The sequence below is a fragment of the Choristoneura fumiferana genome, chromosome 14 (assembly GCF_025370935.1).
Source record: "Choristoneura fumiferana chromosome 14, NRCan_CFum_1, whole genome shotgun sequence".
NCBI lineage: Eukaryota > Metazoa > Arthropoda > Insecta > Lepidoptera > Tortricidae > Choristoneura > Choristoneura fumiferana.
In genome coordinates, this window is record NC_133485.1 from 486,736 (window position 1) to 503,011 (window position 16,276).

The 16,276-nt window shown below is 43.5% G+C and overlaps 4 protein-coding genes across 9 annotated transcripts in view; 2 read left to right on the top strand and 2 right to left on the bottom strand.

Moving 5' to 3' along the window:
• Positions 1 to 9,801, bottom strand: part of LOC141434581 (translin-associated factor X-interacting protein 1-like) — a 33,956-nt gene extending 24,155 nt beyond the window's left edge. Inside the window, exons 1-3 of one of the 2 annotated variants that reach the window (XM_074096999.1) lie at positions 9,518 to 9,801; positions 9,297 to 9,431; positions 7,163 to 7,300 (exon numbers count right to left, since the gene is read on the bottom strand). In XM_074096999.1, coding sequence (XP_073953100.1) covers positions 7,163 to 7,300; positions 9,297 to 9,431; positions 9,518 to 9,661 — 417 coding nt within the window. In that variant the 5' untranslated portion in view covers positions 9,662 to 9,801. The remainder of the gene's footprint in view (positions 1 to 7,162; positions 7,301 to 9,296; positions 9,432 to 9,517) is intronic. The other variant, XM_074097000.1, reaches the window with a different exon arrangement.
• On the top strand, positions 517 to 6,090 carry LOC141434895 (uncharacterized). Its single transcript, XM_074097383.1, has 2 exons — positions 517 to 1,765; positions 1,807 to 6,090. Exons 1-2 carry the CDS (start codon positions 953 to 955, stop codon positions 6,088 to 6,090), a joined length of 5,097 nt encoding a protein of 1,698 aa, XP_073953484.1. The 5' UTR covers positions 517 to 952.
• On the bottom strand, positions 7,822 to 9,181 carry LOC141434582 (betaine-homocysteine S-methyltransferase-like). Its single transcript, XM_074097001.1, has one exon. It carries the CDS (start codon positions 8,994 to 8,996, stop codon positions 8,037 to 8,039), a length of 960 nt encoding a protein of 319 aa, XP_073953102.1. The 5' UTR covers positions 8,997 to 9,181; the 3' UTR covers positions 7,822 to 8,036.
• A 677-nt stretch (positions 9,802 to 10,478) lies between the features above and the next one.
• RanBPM (Ran-binding protein M) overlaps positions 10,479 to 16,276 on the top strand; it is a 41,981-nt gene continuing 36,183 nt past the window's right edge. For 2 of the 5 annotated variants that reach the window (XM_074097023.1, XM_074097027.1), the window contains exon 1: positions 10,479 to 10,726. In XM_074097023.1, coding sequence (XP_073953124.1) covers positions 10,480 to 10,726 — 247 coding nt within the window. In that variant the 5' untranslated portion in view covers position 10,479. The remainder of the gene's footprint in view (positions 10,727 to 16,276) is intronic. The other 3 variants (XM_074097024.1, XM_074097026.1, XM_074097028.1) reach the window with 3 other exon arrangements.

Genomic DNA, 16,276 nt, shown 5'->3' on the forward strand with positions numbered 1-16,276 from the left:
ATGTCGACCGACCGAGTTTATCGACTCATGAGTTTCACTTGTCGTTTACTCACCGCCTGCCGGGAGACATCGCACGCTGTATCGACCGAGTTATAGACCAATGAAACTGACCCTTAAGGGCCTACGGTACCTAACTAAACTATAGCGCGGACGGACGGGTCAGCAGTGCTACTATACGAAACTCGAAACTCGAATTTCGTGTCGTGCGGTCCTTCTGATGCTTATACTATTTAATACGAGAGCGAGAGGGACCGCACGACACGAACTTCGAGTTTCGTAGTAGCCCTGCAGGCGTACGCCTGCGCTGCGATCGCACGAGACACGTGCAGTTAGCGCTGCTCATGCTCCATATTTTTCACACCTCTCCTTCAGAAAAGTTGACGAGAGGGAGCAAAGTGCAACTTTTCTGTTCAAGGCTTTTCTAAGTGTTTTATTGCAAATGCCATTTTTTGAAGTTGACAATTGGAAAGCCACGCCATTTTCTATGCTGGTTGTTCTTTAATAAATAAATATATAAATTATAGCAAACCACAACAATACGCGCACCTTACCTCATGTGCGATCATCCCGCGGGCAGTTGCCAGCCCGCTTCAGGGAAGAATAGCGCGGACGATATGTCCGTCGCGCTCGCACTCCACGGTTCCGAGCTCCAAGCACGAACTGCTGCGCACCAGTTGCCTTACCACCGCGGCCGATGCTTGTTGCTCGTAACTCATATGCGCGCGCGCTAACTCGCACCGAAATCGTTGCTTGCTATTTAAATAAGGGTTTAACTGTGACCTACGTGTTACCTTTGTTTTTTTTATTAATTAAAGTGTTTTCGTGACATTTATTCTTTCATTCATTCATGAGGCGACACACACCCTCATATATGGCGCTCCAACGTTTCAAGTGACAATTTCTAGTGGTGCAGTGAAAGAACGTATTCTTTCTTTTCCGCGTGTGTAACAAAATGCCGACGACAAGAAGTGGAACGCGAAGTTTAGATCGCCGCGACGATGCGCGATCTAATTCGCCACACCCGACCGACGCCAACGACAATATCGAAAATGGCGCCGACGCCGGCGACTCTTTTTCCACGCCACGTCAAACGGCCGACGGGACAATGTTTTCGAGCGAAAGTGTGCACACTATAATCGAGGCATTGCAACGGTCTCAGACCGAGGCGCTTAGAGAAGTATTGAGCTCGGTGACTCGCGTGAACGCTTCGACGCCGATACAAACGCCCTGGAACCAAGGCACACTCACCGGTTGTAAAGCCACCTTCTCCGGTAAGCAGGAATCAGTAGAGGCGTTCGTGGACGCCGTGGAGGCGTACAGCGAGTGCGCGTGTGTCTCAGATGCCAACATCATACGCGGCTTAGCATATCTCCTAAAGGAAGAAGCCGCCACATGGTGGCAGGGTATAAAATACCAAATATCGACGTGGTCTCAAGCAAAAGAGAACCTAATCAGTGCCTACGGTGACCGCCGCCCGCCCCACAAAATATATATAGAGATATTTTCACATAGCCAGGGGAATGAAAACACCGACGTGTTTGTGGCGCGGATACGGTCCCACCTCGCCCGACTCCCAGTGGGAGACGTGTCGGAGAGGGCCCAATTAGACATGACGTACGGGCTCCTCAACAGTAGAATCAGAAAGAGAATACGACGAGAGGACTTCACGACTTTTAAAGATCTTCTGCGCCGTGCAAGAGACGTCGAGGACTCGTTCGACGAGACGAAGACGGCCGCGCAGGTCTCGGGCCGCGCGGCCGCCCGAGCACGCGCGCGCCCCCCGCTGCCCCCGCGGGCACGGCCGCCGCGCGCGCGCCCGCCGCTGACAGCGCGCCGCCGTACGCGCTGGGCGCGAACACCCCAGGCGCGAACACCCCGGGCGCGAACACCCCGGGCCGCGCGCTGCCGCCGCGCCCGCCGCCGCTGCGCCTGCCACCTCACGCTACAACGGCCTCCGTGCAAGGCGCCTGTGCCGCGCCGGCTGACACGACTACGAAGAAGCAACGCCCCATCTGCGCATACTGCAGAAAGTATGGACACACCAAGGACCAATGCCGTAAGCTTATGAACCTAGGTGAGCCAACTTTTAATAATAACTCTGTCGATAGGCGCGGTATCAGTGATAGTGATAAGAGTGAGCAAAGCTTTTATAGTGTCGAGTCACAGCCGTGTTCTAGTGAAATGCTTAAGGACAGTAATAATCCTCGTACAACGTCAAACATGTTTATTCAATCATCGAATAGGTATTCGAATGCAAAAGTCGATTGCTCAAAAATTAGTTCGCCGAATACCTACTCGCCTACTAGTGACGCATGCAATAATGATCGGAGCCTATTTCAAAATTATAATAATTTGAGTAGTTGCGTAACAGATAATAATGACATTTGTTACCAGAGCATTAACACTCATATTACTGCATGCGACACTATAAGTTCGAAATGTTTATGTTTACCATTTGAAACGAAATGTTTATGTTTATCATTTGAAACGAAATGTTTATGTTTACCATCTGTACCTAAAATTCTATGTGAGTGTGAAAAGTATAATTTCACGAATTCTGTGCAAACAAAAAACGATGTAATTTCGATAAGCGGATGCAACAGTCACGCGGGACGAGATTCGCGCCCTATTTTCAAAATTGAAATTTTGGGAATAAACGGTACGGCTTTGATAGATACCGCCGCTAAACACTGCATTGCCGGTCACACTCTATATGCTCTCCTTCTACGCTATAACCATCCGCTCCGTGCCGTAACACAAAATGTTAAGCTTGCTGACGGGGTAGTGAAAACGATGGAGGTGCTAACTACAAAGTTACAGGTGCGACTAGAACGAGAAGTGGTAACAGTTCCGTTTTTAATTTTTCCGGATGCAACTAATAACGAGACGTTATTAGGTATCGATTTTATCACCGCTGCAGGAGTGGTCATCGATTTTCACAGGGAAATATGGTATTTTAGCGGTAACAATACGGTTCAGTATAACTTATGTTTTGAATCTCCCTCGCGGAACGTGTCCTGTGCTGCTACTGATGTCCTAAGGGATGACGAGGGCGTTCACCTTAAACCAGCTGAGCGGCAAGCCCTCGCTGACGTCCTCACCAGACACGCCCACGTGTTTAAAGCAGGGGGAGCTCCGACACCTTATGCAGAGCATCGCATCGAAACAGGTGAGCATCCTCCAATATCTGTACCGCCTTATCGTCTCAATCCGGCGAAGAAGGAGCTGATGAAGAAGGAAATTGATCAGATGTTGGCAGATGACATCATTGAGGATTGCGAATCGGCATGGAGTTCACCTGCGTTGATGGTGCCGAAAGCAAATGGTGGTATTCGTTTCTGTGTCGACTACCGGCGCTTAAATGCAATCACAAAGTCTGACACCTACCCGATGCCGCGCATCGACGATTTGCTGCAGAGTACGAAGCAGGACTGTTACATGAGCACGCTAGATCTGCGCTCATCATACTGGCAGGTAATGGTAGCGGAAGCCGACAGGGACAAAACAGCTTTTGTGTGTCCCCTGGGTACCTTTCGATTTAAAAGGATGCCGTTTGGACTCAAGAACGCCCCGGCGACATTCCAGCGTCTAATTGATCGCCTCCGTGCCTGCTCAGCATTGCAAGACGTAACTATTTTAGCGTATTTAGACGACCTGTTAGTAATTTCTCAAGGTTACCAACGCCATCTACAGGACCTCGAGGCAGTTTTCAAACGTTTGGCTGAATTTAACCTCCACGTAAATAGGGAGAAGTGCGCCTTCGCTAGAGAAAGCGTTAAATATCTCGGCCACGTTATAACACAGCAAGGTGTTTCCACCGACCCAGAGAAGGTGAGTGCTGTACTTGAGATGAAGGAGCCAGGTACTTTAAAGCACCTGAGGACCTTTCTGCAGACGTGTTCTTGGTTCAGAAAATTTATACCAAATTTCTCCAAAGTCGCTGAACCTTTAACACGTCTGACCAGGAAAACTCAAGTCTGGATTTGGGGCTCAGAGCAGACCCAAGCGTTTATCGAGCTGAAGCGTCTCCTCACCACAGCCCCTATACTGACACAAGCTGACTTCAGTCGCCCTTTTATCCTGCGTACGGATGCAAGTAACTACGCCCTAGGAGCGGTTTTACTACAGGGTGATGGGAACGAGGAAAGGCCGATAGAGTACGCCAGCAGACTCCTCAACGCAGCAGAGCGCAATTACTCCACTACGGAACGGGAGGCACTTGCTGTTGTTTGGGCGGTGGAACGCTTCCGCCCGTACCTCGACGGCCAGCCAGTCATCATTGGCAGTGACCATCAACCTCTTCGCTGGCTGCTTTCACTCAAATCACCCGCCGGCAGGTTAGTACGTTGGGCCCTAAGGCTCCAATCCTTCGACATCCGATTCCAATACACCCCAGGCAAGGCGAACGTCGTGGCGGACACGCTAAGCAGACCAGTTTGCTCTGGCGAGTCTCGCGAAAACTGCGGCATCTGCTCGGTCATCTGCGACCTGCCCACGAAGACTCCCAGCCAGCTTCGCCAGGAACAGACAGCAGACCCTGAGGTGGAAAAGGTCATCAAGGATATAGAAGGTACTGATGAGGTTGCCGCCAAGAGATGGCTAGAACGTGGATACCTCATGGATCAAGGTGTTCTTTTCCGTTATAACCCCGATGCTGAGAGCGAATGTCCTCAGTTAGTAATCCCTACAGGCCAGGTTGCAGAAATATTAAAGGAGCTACACGATGCTGAAACAGCCGGACACCCAGGTATTGATAGGACGTATCAAAAGGTGGCACAGCTGTATTATTTCACAGGTATGCGGAGGATAATTACTGATTATGTGAAAGCCTGCATACATTGTCAGCGTTATAAGGCCACAAATTCCAAGCCTCCGGGTCTTTTACAGACGCCGCTTCTAAGTCAACGCAATGAAGTGTTGGCGATGGATCTATTCGGCCCGTTACCAACAGGAGACCAGGGGGAGCGCTGGATACTTCTGGTAGAGGACACTGCCACAAGGTGGGTAGAACTTTACGCCCTACAGAATGCAACAGCTGAAGCCTGCGCTAAAATTCTCATCGAAGAATATTTTTTGAGATACGGCCTGCCAAGAAGAATTGTATCAGATAACGGAGTGCAGTTCGTATCTGCTGTCATGCGCCAGTGCATGACCGTCCTAGACATTAAACAAAATCTGGTCCCACTGTATCACCCAGAAGGGAATCCAGCAGAACGGAAAAATCGCGACATGAAAGCGATGCTGGCACAGCTGGTGGAGGGAGACCATACTTCATGGCCTAAAAAGTTGCCAGTGATCCGCTTCGCCCTTAACAGCCTTCGCTGCCGCACTACAGGTAGGTCACCAGCTTATTTAACTTTCGGTAGAGAGATGCGGTCACCCACAGAAGTTGTTCACGACCATCGGGCAATTTTGGATAAAGAAAACTTCATCCCTCAGGTAACTCCGTATCTTAGGCAGTTCTTGAATTCGTTGTCCGCTGTTCGCGAACGAGTGGAAATCCAGCAGGATAAAACGAAGGAGTACGCCGATGCTTCTCGCAGACCTGCAGTTGAATTTCAGGTAGGCGACTTAGTGCTCGTCAAATCACACCTGCTGAGTAATGCGTCCAAAGATCTCACCGCTAAGTTCTCTCCTCGCCGCGACGGACCTTACCGTATTGCGAAGAAAGTAAGCCCGACCTCGTACGCCATTACAAGTGTCGACCACCCTTCTCTCATTTTAGGGAGATATCACACCCAAGACCTTACCCACTACCAGGGTAACAATGACTGTCCGCCCAGGCCTGTCATTCCAAAAAGAAGACGTGGGCGTCCACTGAAGGTTGATCAGGTGCTAGACCAGGAGCGAGGGCGTTCTCCAGGTCTAGAGGGGGAGCATATAGCAAACCACAACAATACGCGCACCTTACCTCATGTGCGATCATCCCGCGGCAGTTGCCAGCCCGCTTCAGGGAAGAATAGCGCGGACGATATGTCCGTCGCGCTCGCACTCCACGGTTCCGAGCTCCAAGCACGAACTGCTGCGCACCAGTTGCCTTACCACCGCGGCCGATGCTTGTTGCTCGTAACTCATATGCGCGCGCGCTAACTCGCACCGAAATCGTTGCTTGCTATTTAAATAAGGGTTTAACTGTGACCTACGTGTTACCTTTGTTTTTTTTTATTAATTAAAGTGTTTTCGTGACATTTATTCTTTCATTCATTCATGAGGCGACACACACCCTCATAGAATTTATTTTTTTCAAGTTTCTTAATGCACGGTGTGAAAAGTTGTATGAGCGACTCGGGAGCAAAATTATTTTCATCTTGGGCGTTAACACTTGAATCCCTCATTACGCTCAGGATTCTACTTTAGAATCCCTCGCTACGCTCAGGATTCTATTGTAGAATCCTTCGCTACATTCTGGATTCAATATACCCCTCGCCGTAAATACACCATTTTGCTCCCTTGTGACTCAAATAACTATTTCAATAGGCGTCCACCCGCTTCGTGCAAACCGCGTCAGCTAGCGTAGACCCTAAATCCGCGGACTGGGCGTCTGCGAGCAAGCAGCGCAGCGAGCGTGTTCTTTGTTCATTGCGCGGCCGAGGCGCGCGCTGTTCAATGTTTACTTAGCAGCACTTACTGCACAGAGAAAACGCTCGCTGCTCACCACGCTGGCGACCAGGCCTGGTTACAATTTTTGAAACTTTGAATAAGTACATCTTGCAGGACTTGTTCTGTACGTCATCATCATCATCATCATCATCATGCCAGCCGAAAGACGTCCACAGCTGGACATGGCCCCTAAGGATCTCCACTCAGACCGGTGTTGTGCCCAATTCTTCGGGCTATGTCGGTAACCTTAGTTCTACATGTTTCTACTGCGGATATCATTTCAGATTATATCCCGCAGAGAAACCCCAAGTATAGAACTCTCCATGGCCCTTTGAGTGACTTTTGAGCTTCCTCCGGTACTGTACGTAGGTACTATCATCTAGGTATTCTGTGTTGCAGGTCTAAACTGGGATTATTGTGTCTGACTATGACTTCGAAGTTGATAATGATATAGTACAGTAGTGTAATGGCAAGTTCATGCCAAATACAAAATACTACTGGTAACTACGACTAGATAGGTACGGCACGGTTAACGTTTACATGCACTTAATCGTAAAAATACCTTTCCTATGTCTTTTTTCAACTTGGATATTTCGAATTTCAAGTTGAGGTTCTGCTCCCGCAGGTCTTCAACTTCTTTCACGAGCGACTTGGTCCTCTCGTCCCGCCGCTGCTTCCGCGCCGACACGCCAAACACTTTCTGGAATGTTCCTTGCACATAAAAGTACCTAATCGAAGAAAGACACCAATGCAACGCGTGTCGCGTGACGTGTTGCTGTTTATTTTGTACTAACTCCTAAATAACATAATCTATTAAGAAACAAACAAACAAGGTGATTGTGGCCCAGTCATTCATGCTAGTTACCTACGAGCAAACAGAAGTAGTACATGTACTGTATACATTTTTTATTTCCACACAACTATACTGAGCGGCAAATCTGGCCCTCAAATGTATACAGAAATAAGTAATGTTGTATGGAGAGTGGGCCAAATTTTTTGCTGCTGAGAATTTGTGGCTATACTTATGGATATACCCTACAGGGTGCATAATATTAATATTATAAGAGACTTTAGAATAAGGCCTTATGTATTTTATGTTTTTGCCAAAAAAATAAATACTATTTTACAGTAAGACAAAAACATAACTTTAATAGAATGTATAACAGTTTTGTTGTTTATTCATGAAACATGAACATTCTTCAGGTAAATAAAAGGTGCTACTTCTGATAAAATTGTTTTTTAATAATCCAATAACATAAAATTGTTAACATTATAATACTTCTTACTGATACAGTCAAGATAACAAAGTTATTATGCAGTATCTGTACATTACAAATATTTACTGCATTACTTAATAAGGCATTTATAAGCACTATTCTTGTGGCCGTGCAAATAGAGAGCTCTTTGAGATTAGATGCTCTTTTTGAGTTACTATGTTACTTCTTATTAGTCCAACTCTGTACTTGTTTGTGTATGCGCCTGATGTCTTCAGCATATGTCCGGCAGCACCCACCAATGTACCTAACTCCTAAGTCTAACCAACCATGAACATAGCAGTCCAACTGTTGGAGCTTGTCACCTTCTGTCCAACCTAAGTCCTTATGATATTTTTCACCTGAATTGGGATATACAATGAGTGGTATATGGGGGTCTCTAATATCATTGATACCGCTTAGCAAGCCTGCGATGTTAGCTGGGGCAGTGCAATTGGCCCCGACAGCCAAGATCTGTTCTGGGTTAAGGTCATAACACTTCTTAGCAACCGCTTGAAATTCATCTCCATGAGATATATGTTTATCATCCTTACAACTAAAGGACAGCCATGCTTTCATGCTAGGGTAATCTTTCAACATTTCAACTAGCACCAGGGCCTCTTTTTCGCAAGGAATAGTCTCAAAGGCCAGTAAATCTACTCCTGAATCAATGAGAGCCTCAAGGCGCGGCCTGTGCCAGTCTCGGATGGTCGCAGCGGGCGTAGCGTCGGCGTAGGCACCGTTGTACTCCGAGCCGTCGTGTAAATGCGCTCCATATGGGCCAATAGACCCCGCGATAAGAGGATTGCGATCAGAGTCACCGTTCGTATTTTCCTTAAGATATTTTTCCCTGGCCTCTTTAGCAAGAGATACGGCACTTTTAATTAATTCTAAGCCCGCATCGGGGGTGATACCGAGGTATTTGACGAACCCTCCGACGGAGGCCTGGTAGGTATTAGTCATAATGATGTCGGAGCCAGCTTTGAGGAAGTCATAATGGGTTTTGAAGACGTCAAGGGGACGGGTCTGAAGGAAGCGCGCCGTCCACAGTGGGTCACCGTCGACGTTGTCGCCGACGTGGCACGACAGCTGCGATGAAAAGCCTCCGTCGAGAACTTTAATGGTCGTCGACACCTCTGCCATTACTCGCGCTAAAATCGTGTCTTGTAAAAAAAACTACTTCACTTCCTGAATTTCTGGTCACAAATGAGCGGAGATAAATTTGCCTTTCCGTATATATAGTATTATCAGTCGTTTATTGCGATAAGTTTAATTTGATTGAACATTGTAAACAAAAATAAATGATAGGAAAAAAGTGAATGTCATAATGTCATTGAATGTCACAGTGACGTTAAAAGAGTGTTGTTTAAACTACTGTTTAAAAAGCTGCAAAAAAACTGTGCACTAATTTTGAATTTTATTATACTAACATTTTTTACTTACATCTTGAGTAATAAATTGCGATATTCGCTCGTCACGTATTTGTAAAGCAGAATCATATGCTTGTTTTATATTAATCAGTGTACTGGAATATGTGACGCTGTACTGAATGAGTTCATTGAAAGCTTCTTGATAAATCTAGAAGTTAATGGACAAAAGTAAAAAAAACGTAATAAAATAGATAAAAAAAATAGTGTACACAGAAATCTCGAATGTTTTTTTACCTCCAGTACTTGATCTTCATATAACTGCCGAGTTTCTAAAATTTCACTGCACGTTCTTTTAACTTTTTTCAATTTCATAGACACCCTACTGTTAATTTCTTGCAAATACTTTGGAGTACTATTTCTCACGCTTGCAGAATACATTTTATATTTAAATAATAAAGTAAGTAAGTTGGACAAAGTTAAACTATTTGTTTGCCTATGCGAGGAGTTATTTTGAAGTGGTTGGTTTCTGTAGTGATTATCTTAAATTAGGTATTGAAATGATGATAGTCTATCTGATAGTAGTAAGCGAAGCGCCTTCATGAGTCATTAGCATTGCACTGGTATTTAACTGCACAGTTATTTCTGACAAATTCTTTGTAGACAACGATTTACCCCCTTATTCATAAAACTTAACAAGCCTATGTTAACTAACAAATGCTTTGCCCCTTTCTAACAAATACAAATGTCGAAGAGACAGATAAGGACAAACGAATTTTAGCGGCATTTTAACTGAAATAGGTTTGATTGTAGTTTATGAATAAGGAGGTTAAAGTTTTCTCTTTAGTACTTCCATCCAACTTTTCAATCAGCTGGGCTACTACGAAACTCGAAATTTGAAGTTTGTGTCATGCGGTCCCTCGGACACTTGTACTATTTAATACGAGAGCGAGAGGGGCGGTACGATACGAACTTCGAGTTTCGAGTTTCGTAGTAGCCCAGCTGAGCTAAATTATCTTAAACAAACTAAACAATTACTGTATTTTCGTGTAGAGAATCGGAAGCTTTTTATGGAATGGAGTGATTATAATTTATGCTCCCTGAATTTATATAATTATAAATAACCCTAATGGGTTTGTCAGTCACGTGTACAGGAATCTTTATTATTTATCGGTTTTTCTCGCTAATTAATCGGTTTTCTTTCTCGTCGTCAAGCACTGTTGCTACAGTGCTGCCACCTGTACAAAGTCTTGAGAAGCATGGATGTGACGTCACTGACATTACTGTCCGATGGGAATGGGAAATCAGAAATGGCTGCGGTAGGTAGTGGACGGGGAACGATGGATTCCCAAAATCAAGTGCAAAGTGATACAGCTGTAGACCGTTTAAAACTACTTTATCCAAATGTGAATGAAGAAGAAACCCCATTGCCACGATCATGGAGTGCCAAGGACAAGTTCAGCTACATCGGGCTGTCGCAAAATAATCTTCGAGTGCATTACAAAGGTAGGAACTTTCGTTTGTTTATGGATTGAGTAACTCGCTAAACTTCATTAAAACACTTTACACTTAAATCTGATTCGTATGACGACACGCGTAACTACGTAGTTGTGTTATAGAATATCTGACGTGTCATAAATCTGCTCGCTGAGTTGGGTGCAGCGGATATAGTCGTAGACAGTCAAACAAAGAAATCAGCTGATCGTATGGTTTGTATCAATGTGGAGTTTGAGGGATATTATGAGTGCTATTTCTTATTGGGAACGTCCGTAGTCGTATTAACTGCGCGTTTGGGTTGGTTTGACGTCGTTATCGCCGTGGAATGTCGGATTCATACAAGGTCTATTCCTGCGTCGGCTCTCCGCGTATTATGGTTGCGAAGAAGCGTAGGTTGTCTTCAAACAGCGGGCAAATGCGAGGGACATGTTGGATTCAATGCCACTACCACAATGGATACATGAATACTGATCATAAAAGCTAATTATTATGCCATTGTTACAGCTTCGGTATGCTACGTCTTTATTTGATAGTTTTTTCTTGGTTCTCTATCGTTTGCCCGTATTTCATATGCCATAATGTATTGTTTGCCATAATTTTTATTTGCCGTAAAGTAATTTATTTCTGAAATAGTATTTTCTTCAGAGTTGATATTAAACTAACCTAACCTACTGCATTCTATAAGATTACATTTAAAAAAATCCTGAAAACAGCATGGCATTATTGCAAACGTTGATATGGCAAGTGAAATTCAGGCAAATGAAATTTGGGCAAGTAGGTAAAGGTTTTGTGCAGTATACTTGGAAGTAAGATCAACATGATCAGCTGTGAATAAAGAATAAGTAATAGTATTTCATAATTAACAGAATCAATAGTTACAAGCAAATACTTATTCAAATAGTTATCTAAATACAATGTTGTGAAAAAGGAAATTACACCAGAAAGAAAGAATAATTTTATTTAGTAAAATGAATAGGAAATATAATTAATTTGAAGTATAGTTATATCATAAGAATTGTTCTTCACTGTTAATAGTAATTAATTGCTCTGAAAAATACTAGTAAATTGTCAATAAAGAATGCTGGTTTTGAGAGTAGTTTTTGATAACTGAGCCATTTTCAGGAATTGCATTGCTTGAAATATAATTCAAGCTCTTACAAATTCTGCCCTTGAAATGTATCTCTCTGGAATTGCAAAACAAAAAATGGATGCAAATCATTGTTTTAATTAGCCTGTGGTGGGCAAAATTATTTTGTTTTGAATTTTTTAATCACCTCACCTCCACTCTGTACTACTTGGCTAGTCTAGCTGCCTCCTTTACCCGTGCATCTATTACTGATTCGATATTATTATTTTTTTATTATTAAGTAGAGGGCCATCAAAATAATATTATTGATTGCAGGCCATATGGGTACTATTAATTTCGAAAGTACTTTGGTGGGCCGGCTTAAACTCCTTGGCTGGCTGGAGTTGGCCCATGGCCGTACTTAACCCATCACTGCAATAAGCCAATAACTTAACATTGAAAACAGCTAATTTATTATAATTTGACTGGCTCCTCTTAGTCAAAACACCTATTTTTGCATATGAAAACAACAACTCTGCAATGGGCATTCCACATAGCCACCAAGTTCATTTAAAGAAATATTTAGGCTTGACATTGAACAATGAACATGACATGTTTTAGTGTAAGACTTACTCTGTCTGTTGAATAAAGAACTACAACCTTTTATCTTGCTGCTCCTGCAAGGAAAATCCAGCATTTCGTTGCAATGCAATCTCTTGATATGGTTATGGACCTCTGCAACATGACTGAATTGGTGAATTATTTATGTAGTATCACATTTTAAACTTGTGAGAACCACATAAAATTTGAAACATAACGCAGAAAAGTTGATGATTATTGATGATGATTATTCAGTTGTTTGTCCTAAACTTAGTATGCAAGGATTTGCAAGGTTTAAAATGGGAAGATAGTCCTAAGATGAGTTGCCTACCTTAACTATCCACAGGCATCTTGCCACAGTTTCTTTGAATGGGCAAGTAAACCTGACCATTGCTATGGGTCACTCTTAAGACAAAAGGCAGTATACACACAATGTCTTAAGCTTTTTTTAGATACCGCCTTTTGCCTTAAGAGGGCAGTACGTTGCTAGTAGATTTGCATGCAAAACCTTCACTGGAATTAATAGAGATAAAAAACTTGTTTACCGTTTTCTACTTCAATATTGGCTGGCATTCATAATTAAAATACCACAAACGGCATATCACGCTAAACACGGAAGTAATATTTACCTCAACGTTATTCACCACGTTACAGTGGCCATGGTTATGAGTACACATGGCTGGCATTATTAGTATTGTCTATCCAAACAATAATCTGTTCTTGTCATAACCTGCACCAACAGCCCCGCTTATTGCAGCAGACGGGGTTATCATATCAGCAGATAAGGTCAGACTCCAGGCACATGTAGTAGCCTTGAGCCTATTGTTTATGCTGGTTATGAAATTGCAAGATTTGATAAAGCTAGAAAAAGAATATAAGATAAAGGTCTGAGTGCTTGGCACCCTGCTGTCACCTCTATTGCTAATGGTATAAAATTAAAGACTTAACTATTGGGACGACACACACACACCCACTGCTACGTAAAGGCCTCTTCATTATCACACACTTGTGGTTAGCCTTATACTGAAAAGTTAATTCTAAATATCTATTTTGAACCACAAATGATGTATTTTACAGAGACCTTTCTTTAACTTGCAAATTGTGGTTTGTTATTTGGTATTGAAATCTCGCAAGTCTAATTTCACTCTCTTCTAGTGATTGAATTGACTTGAGATGCAAGTAAAGGCAGCAAAAAAGGCTTGCATAAAATAAAAATAAAATGTTTTTCACGAAAATTTTTGACTGCCACTATGTATTTTAGAGTTGGCATGCTGTATTTTAATTTCACTCAGGACCTCTTGCCCTAGCACTATTACTTCCACCTCTTAATCTTCTTAAATATTAATTTTCTTGGCCCTTTTGAATTTGTTTGGTATAACATTAGAACACTGTTTACCATGCTAAAATTCCACATCAAACACTGATGATCAAATATACCTTGTACCCATTATGTTCACATGCTAGTCACAAAAACCTATCAAATTAATTGAATAACTCGTATATTTCAAATTCAACATTTATTGATTCAGAGCGGCAAATGCTATTGCAGGTGGTAGGACCTTGTGCAAGGTCCGCCCGGATTGCTACCACCATCTTGCTCGCTAATCCTGCCGTGAAACAGCAGTGCTTGCACTGTTGTTTCGGCGTAGTGAGTAAGACAGCCGGTGAAATTACTGGCACTTGAGGTATCCCATCTTAGGCCCCTAGGTTGGCAACGCATATGCAATCCCTCTGGTGTTGCATGTGTCTATGGGCGGTGGTGATCTCTTACCATCAGGAGATCAACTTGCTCGTTTGCCATCCAGTCGAATAAAAAAAATGCTCGCAATCAATAGCCGGTATACACTCGACTATCATGTAATATCGAAATTAATAGACATGTCTGTTATTCCGCTATACGGTTTTGCTAAAGAATAGGTATAATGATCTAAAAAGCAGTCTCTTTGAAGAACGTTTTACCGAAGCGATTTACCTCCGTCGCGTGCGTCAACAAGAAGGCAAAACCATTTAGCTTATTTATTAAGCTTCCAAGAATGGCATAGCAAAGCGAAGTAAAGTTCATTAAATAGATTCAAAAGAAATTCACACCAATTAATCCTAATACCGATCTAACTCGATTGTCTTGGTGTGCGACAGTCGGCGCGAATGTGGCGGGTACCGCATTGGTTTTTTTGAGTCTATGTGTAACAATAACAAAGTCTGGGAGACGGTTCTTATTTCTTCGCATTGCAGATGGTTTAAGTTTGGCCTCTAAACACCAGTTCTTTGCGTGGAGTGAATACTGTGTTTTGGCGATCCAAGAGTGAAAAAAAGGGAGTGAGTTTATCTTCGGATGAAGCACCTCATAGTATAGATAACCTTTCCCTAGTCAACACTGACGACGTCGCGTAAAATAAAATTAAGCAAGCCGGTGGGAGTCGACTTTACAGTGCCACGCCACTGCTACACACTCCTGGCACACGATACGTTTACCACGAAATTATTATGGTTTTTAGAAAAGGTTTACCCAAAAACCATTATTTGATTACACCTATTCACAGCTATACATAGCTCCGTTATACAATCAGCTGGTCGCAGCTTTGGGGCAAAATGCCAATGTCTAAATAAGCTTAATTTCGTAAGTTTAATTTAATACATTGAGTTCAAATTTAAACAGCATGACGGAAGTTTCGAGTAGACAATAATATTGGGATGTCGATGGGGAAGAAACGTGACAGCTGGCGTTTTCGGATGTCGCAAGCGGACCCACGATCTTTGTTTCGCCGAGTCAGCGCGAGAAGCTGCCTTCGGCCTTAGAATTCCAATCAACCAATCGACGGATACAATACGAATTGTTGCCGAGAATTGTCAATGTGTATAGAATTTATTTCGAAATTAAGTCACGATCTAACTTTGCATTTTATTGACGAGTTCGTAATTTAATTTGTTTCACAAATAGTCCAATTACAATGTACTTGTACTTGTACTTTGTCCGTCGTGCCAGTAAATACCTATCTATTGCCGAGTGAGTTTAACAATCCGACACATGTCAACTTCATTCGGCGACGGCTCGTGTCAGCTCGTCTCGACGGGATCACGGATGCACTCACGGCGTTCCGGGGCGATATCGACCGGCGCTGCACCGGTAGACGGTTGTTGACCGGCTCAGCCCGGGCCGCTGCACCCGGCTCATACACTTTCCAAAATTCCGTGTCTAGACTTAGGGCAAAGACCGGGGAGGCAGACAACAATGGCCAACACTCCCTTGCTTGGAAATCGCAATGCGAATGCGTTAGGTTCTTTCAGAACGGATACTAATTGGACTTTACGTCTTGCACTAAAGGTTTTCGTTTGATCTTGTTTTGATCTCACTGCGGGGTGGTTGGTCTGTTCAACGTGCGAGGTTGTCGACCGGCAGAACCAGTTAATCAACGAGTTCTTGAACCTTGATACGGCTCCTGAATGATGGCCCGCGGATGTCCTTTACGGTTGACATCACCTGTGCCTTTACTTTATCTTTCTTTACCCACCTACATGTATCCACTACATACTCGTATAAGGATTGTGGTAAAACGTAATGAATCAGTCGGACATGACTCCTGTCAATGAACCCATCGAACTAATTTGGAACTGACACGGTGGATACACGGAACTCTTAACGAATTATACCGGGTACTCAATTATTAGAATTAATTAACGTCTGATTTGAAGTACGAAGTTAATGCATCGTTGTTTAGCGAGACCTTCGCGCAGGAGCTAGTTGCGTTGCGTTGCGAGGCGGCAACAGAATTTTAATGAGGCAACATAGCAACAACGGTGCCGAAGGCTTGGCGTTTTTTGTTATTTTTCTTGTATAAAATAGAGCTATTTGTTTATTTATTTTGCGGTTTGGTCTGCTGTACCTAACATATCAA

Coding starts and splice junctions, on each gene's coding strand:
- LOC141434895 (XM_074097383.1), top strand. CDS start 953: ATGCCGACGACAAGAAGTGGAACGCGAAGTTTAGATCGCCGCGACGAT. Junction 1,766..1,806: donor CGGGCCGCGCGGCCGCCCGA/GCACGCGCGCGC, acceptor GGCACGGCCGCC/GCGCGCGCGCCCGCCGCTGA.
- LOC141434582 (XM_074097001.1), bottom strand. CDS start 8,996: ATGGCAGAGGTGTCGACGACCATTAAAGTTCTCGACGGAGGCTTTTCA.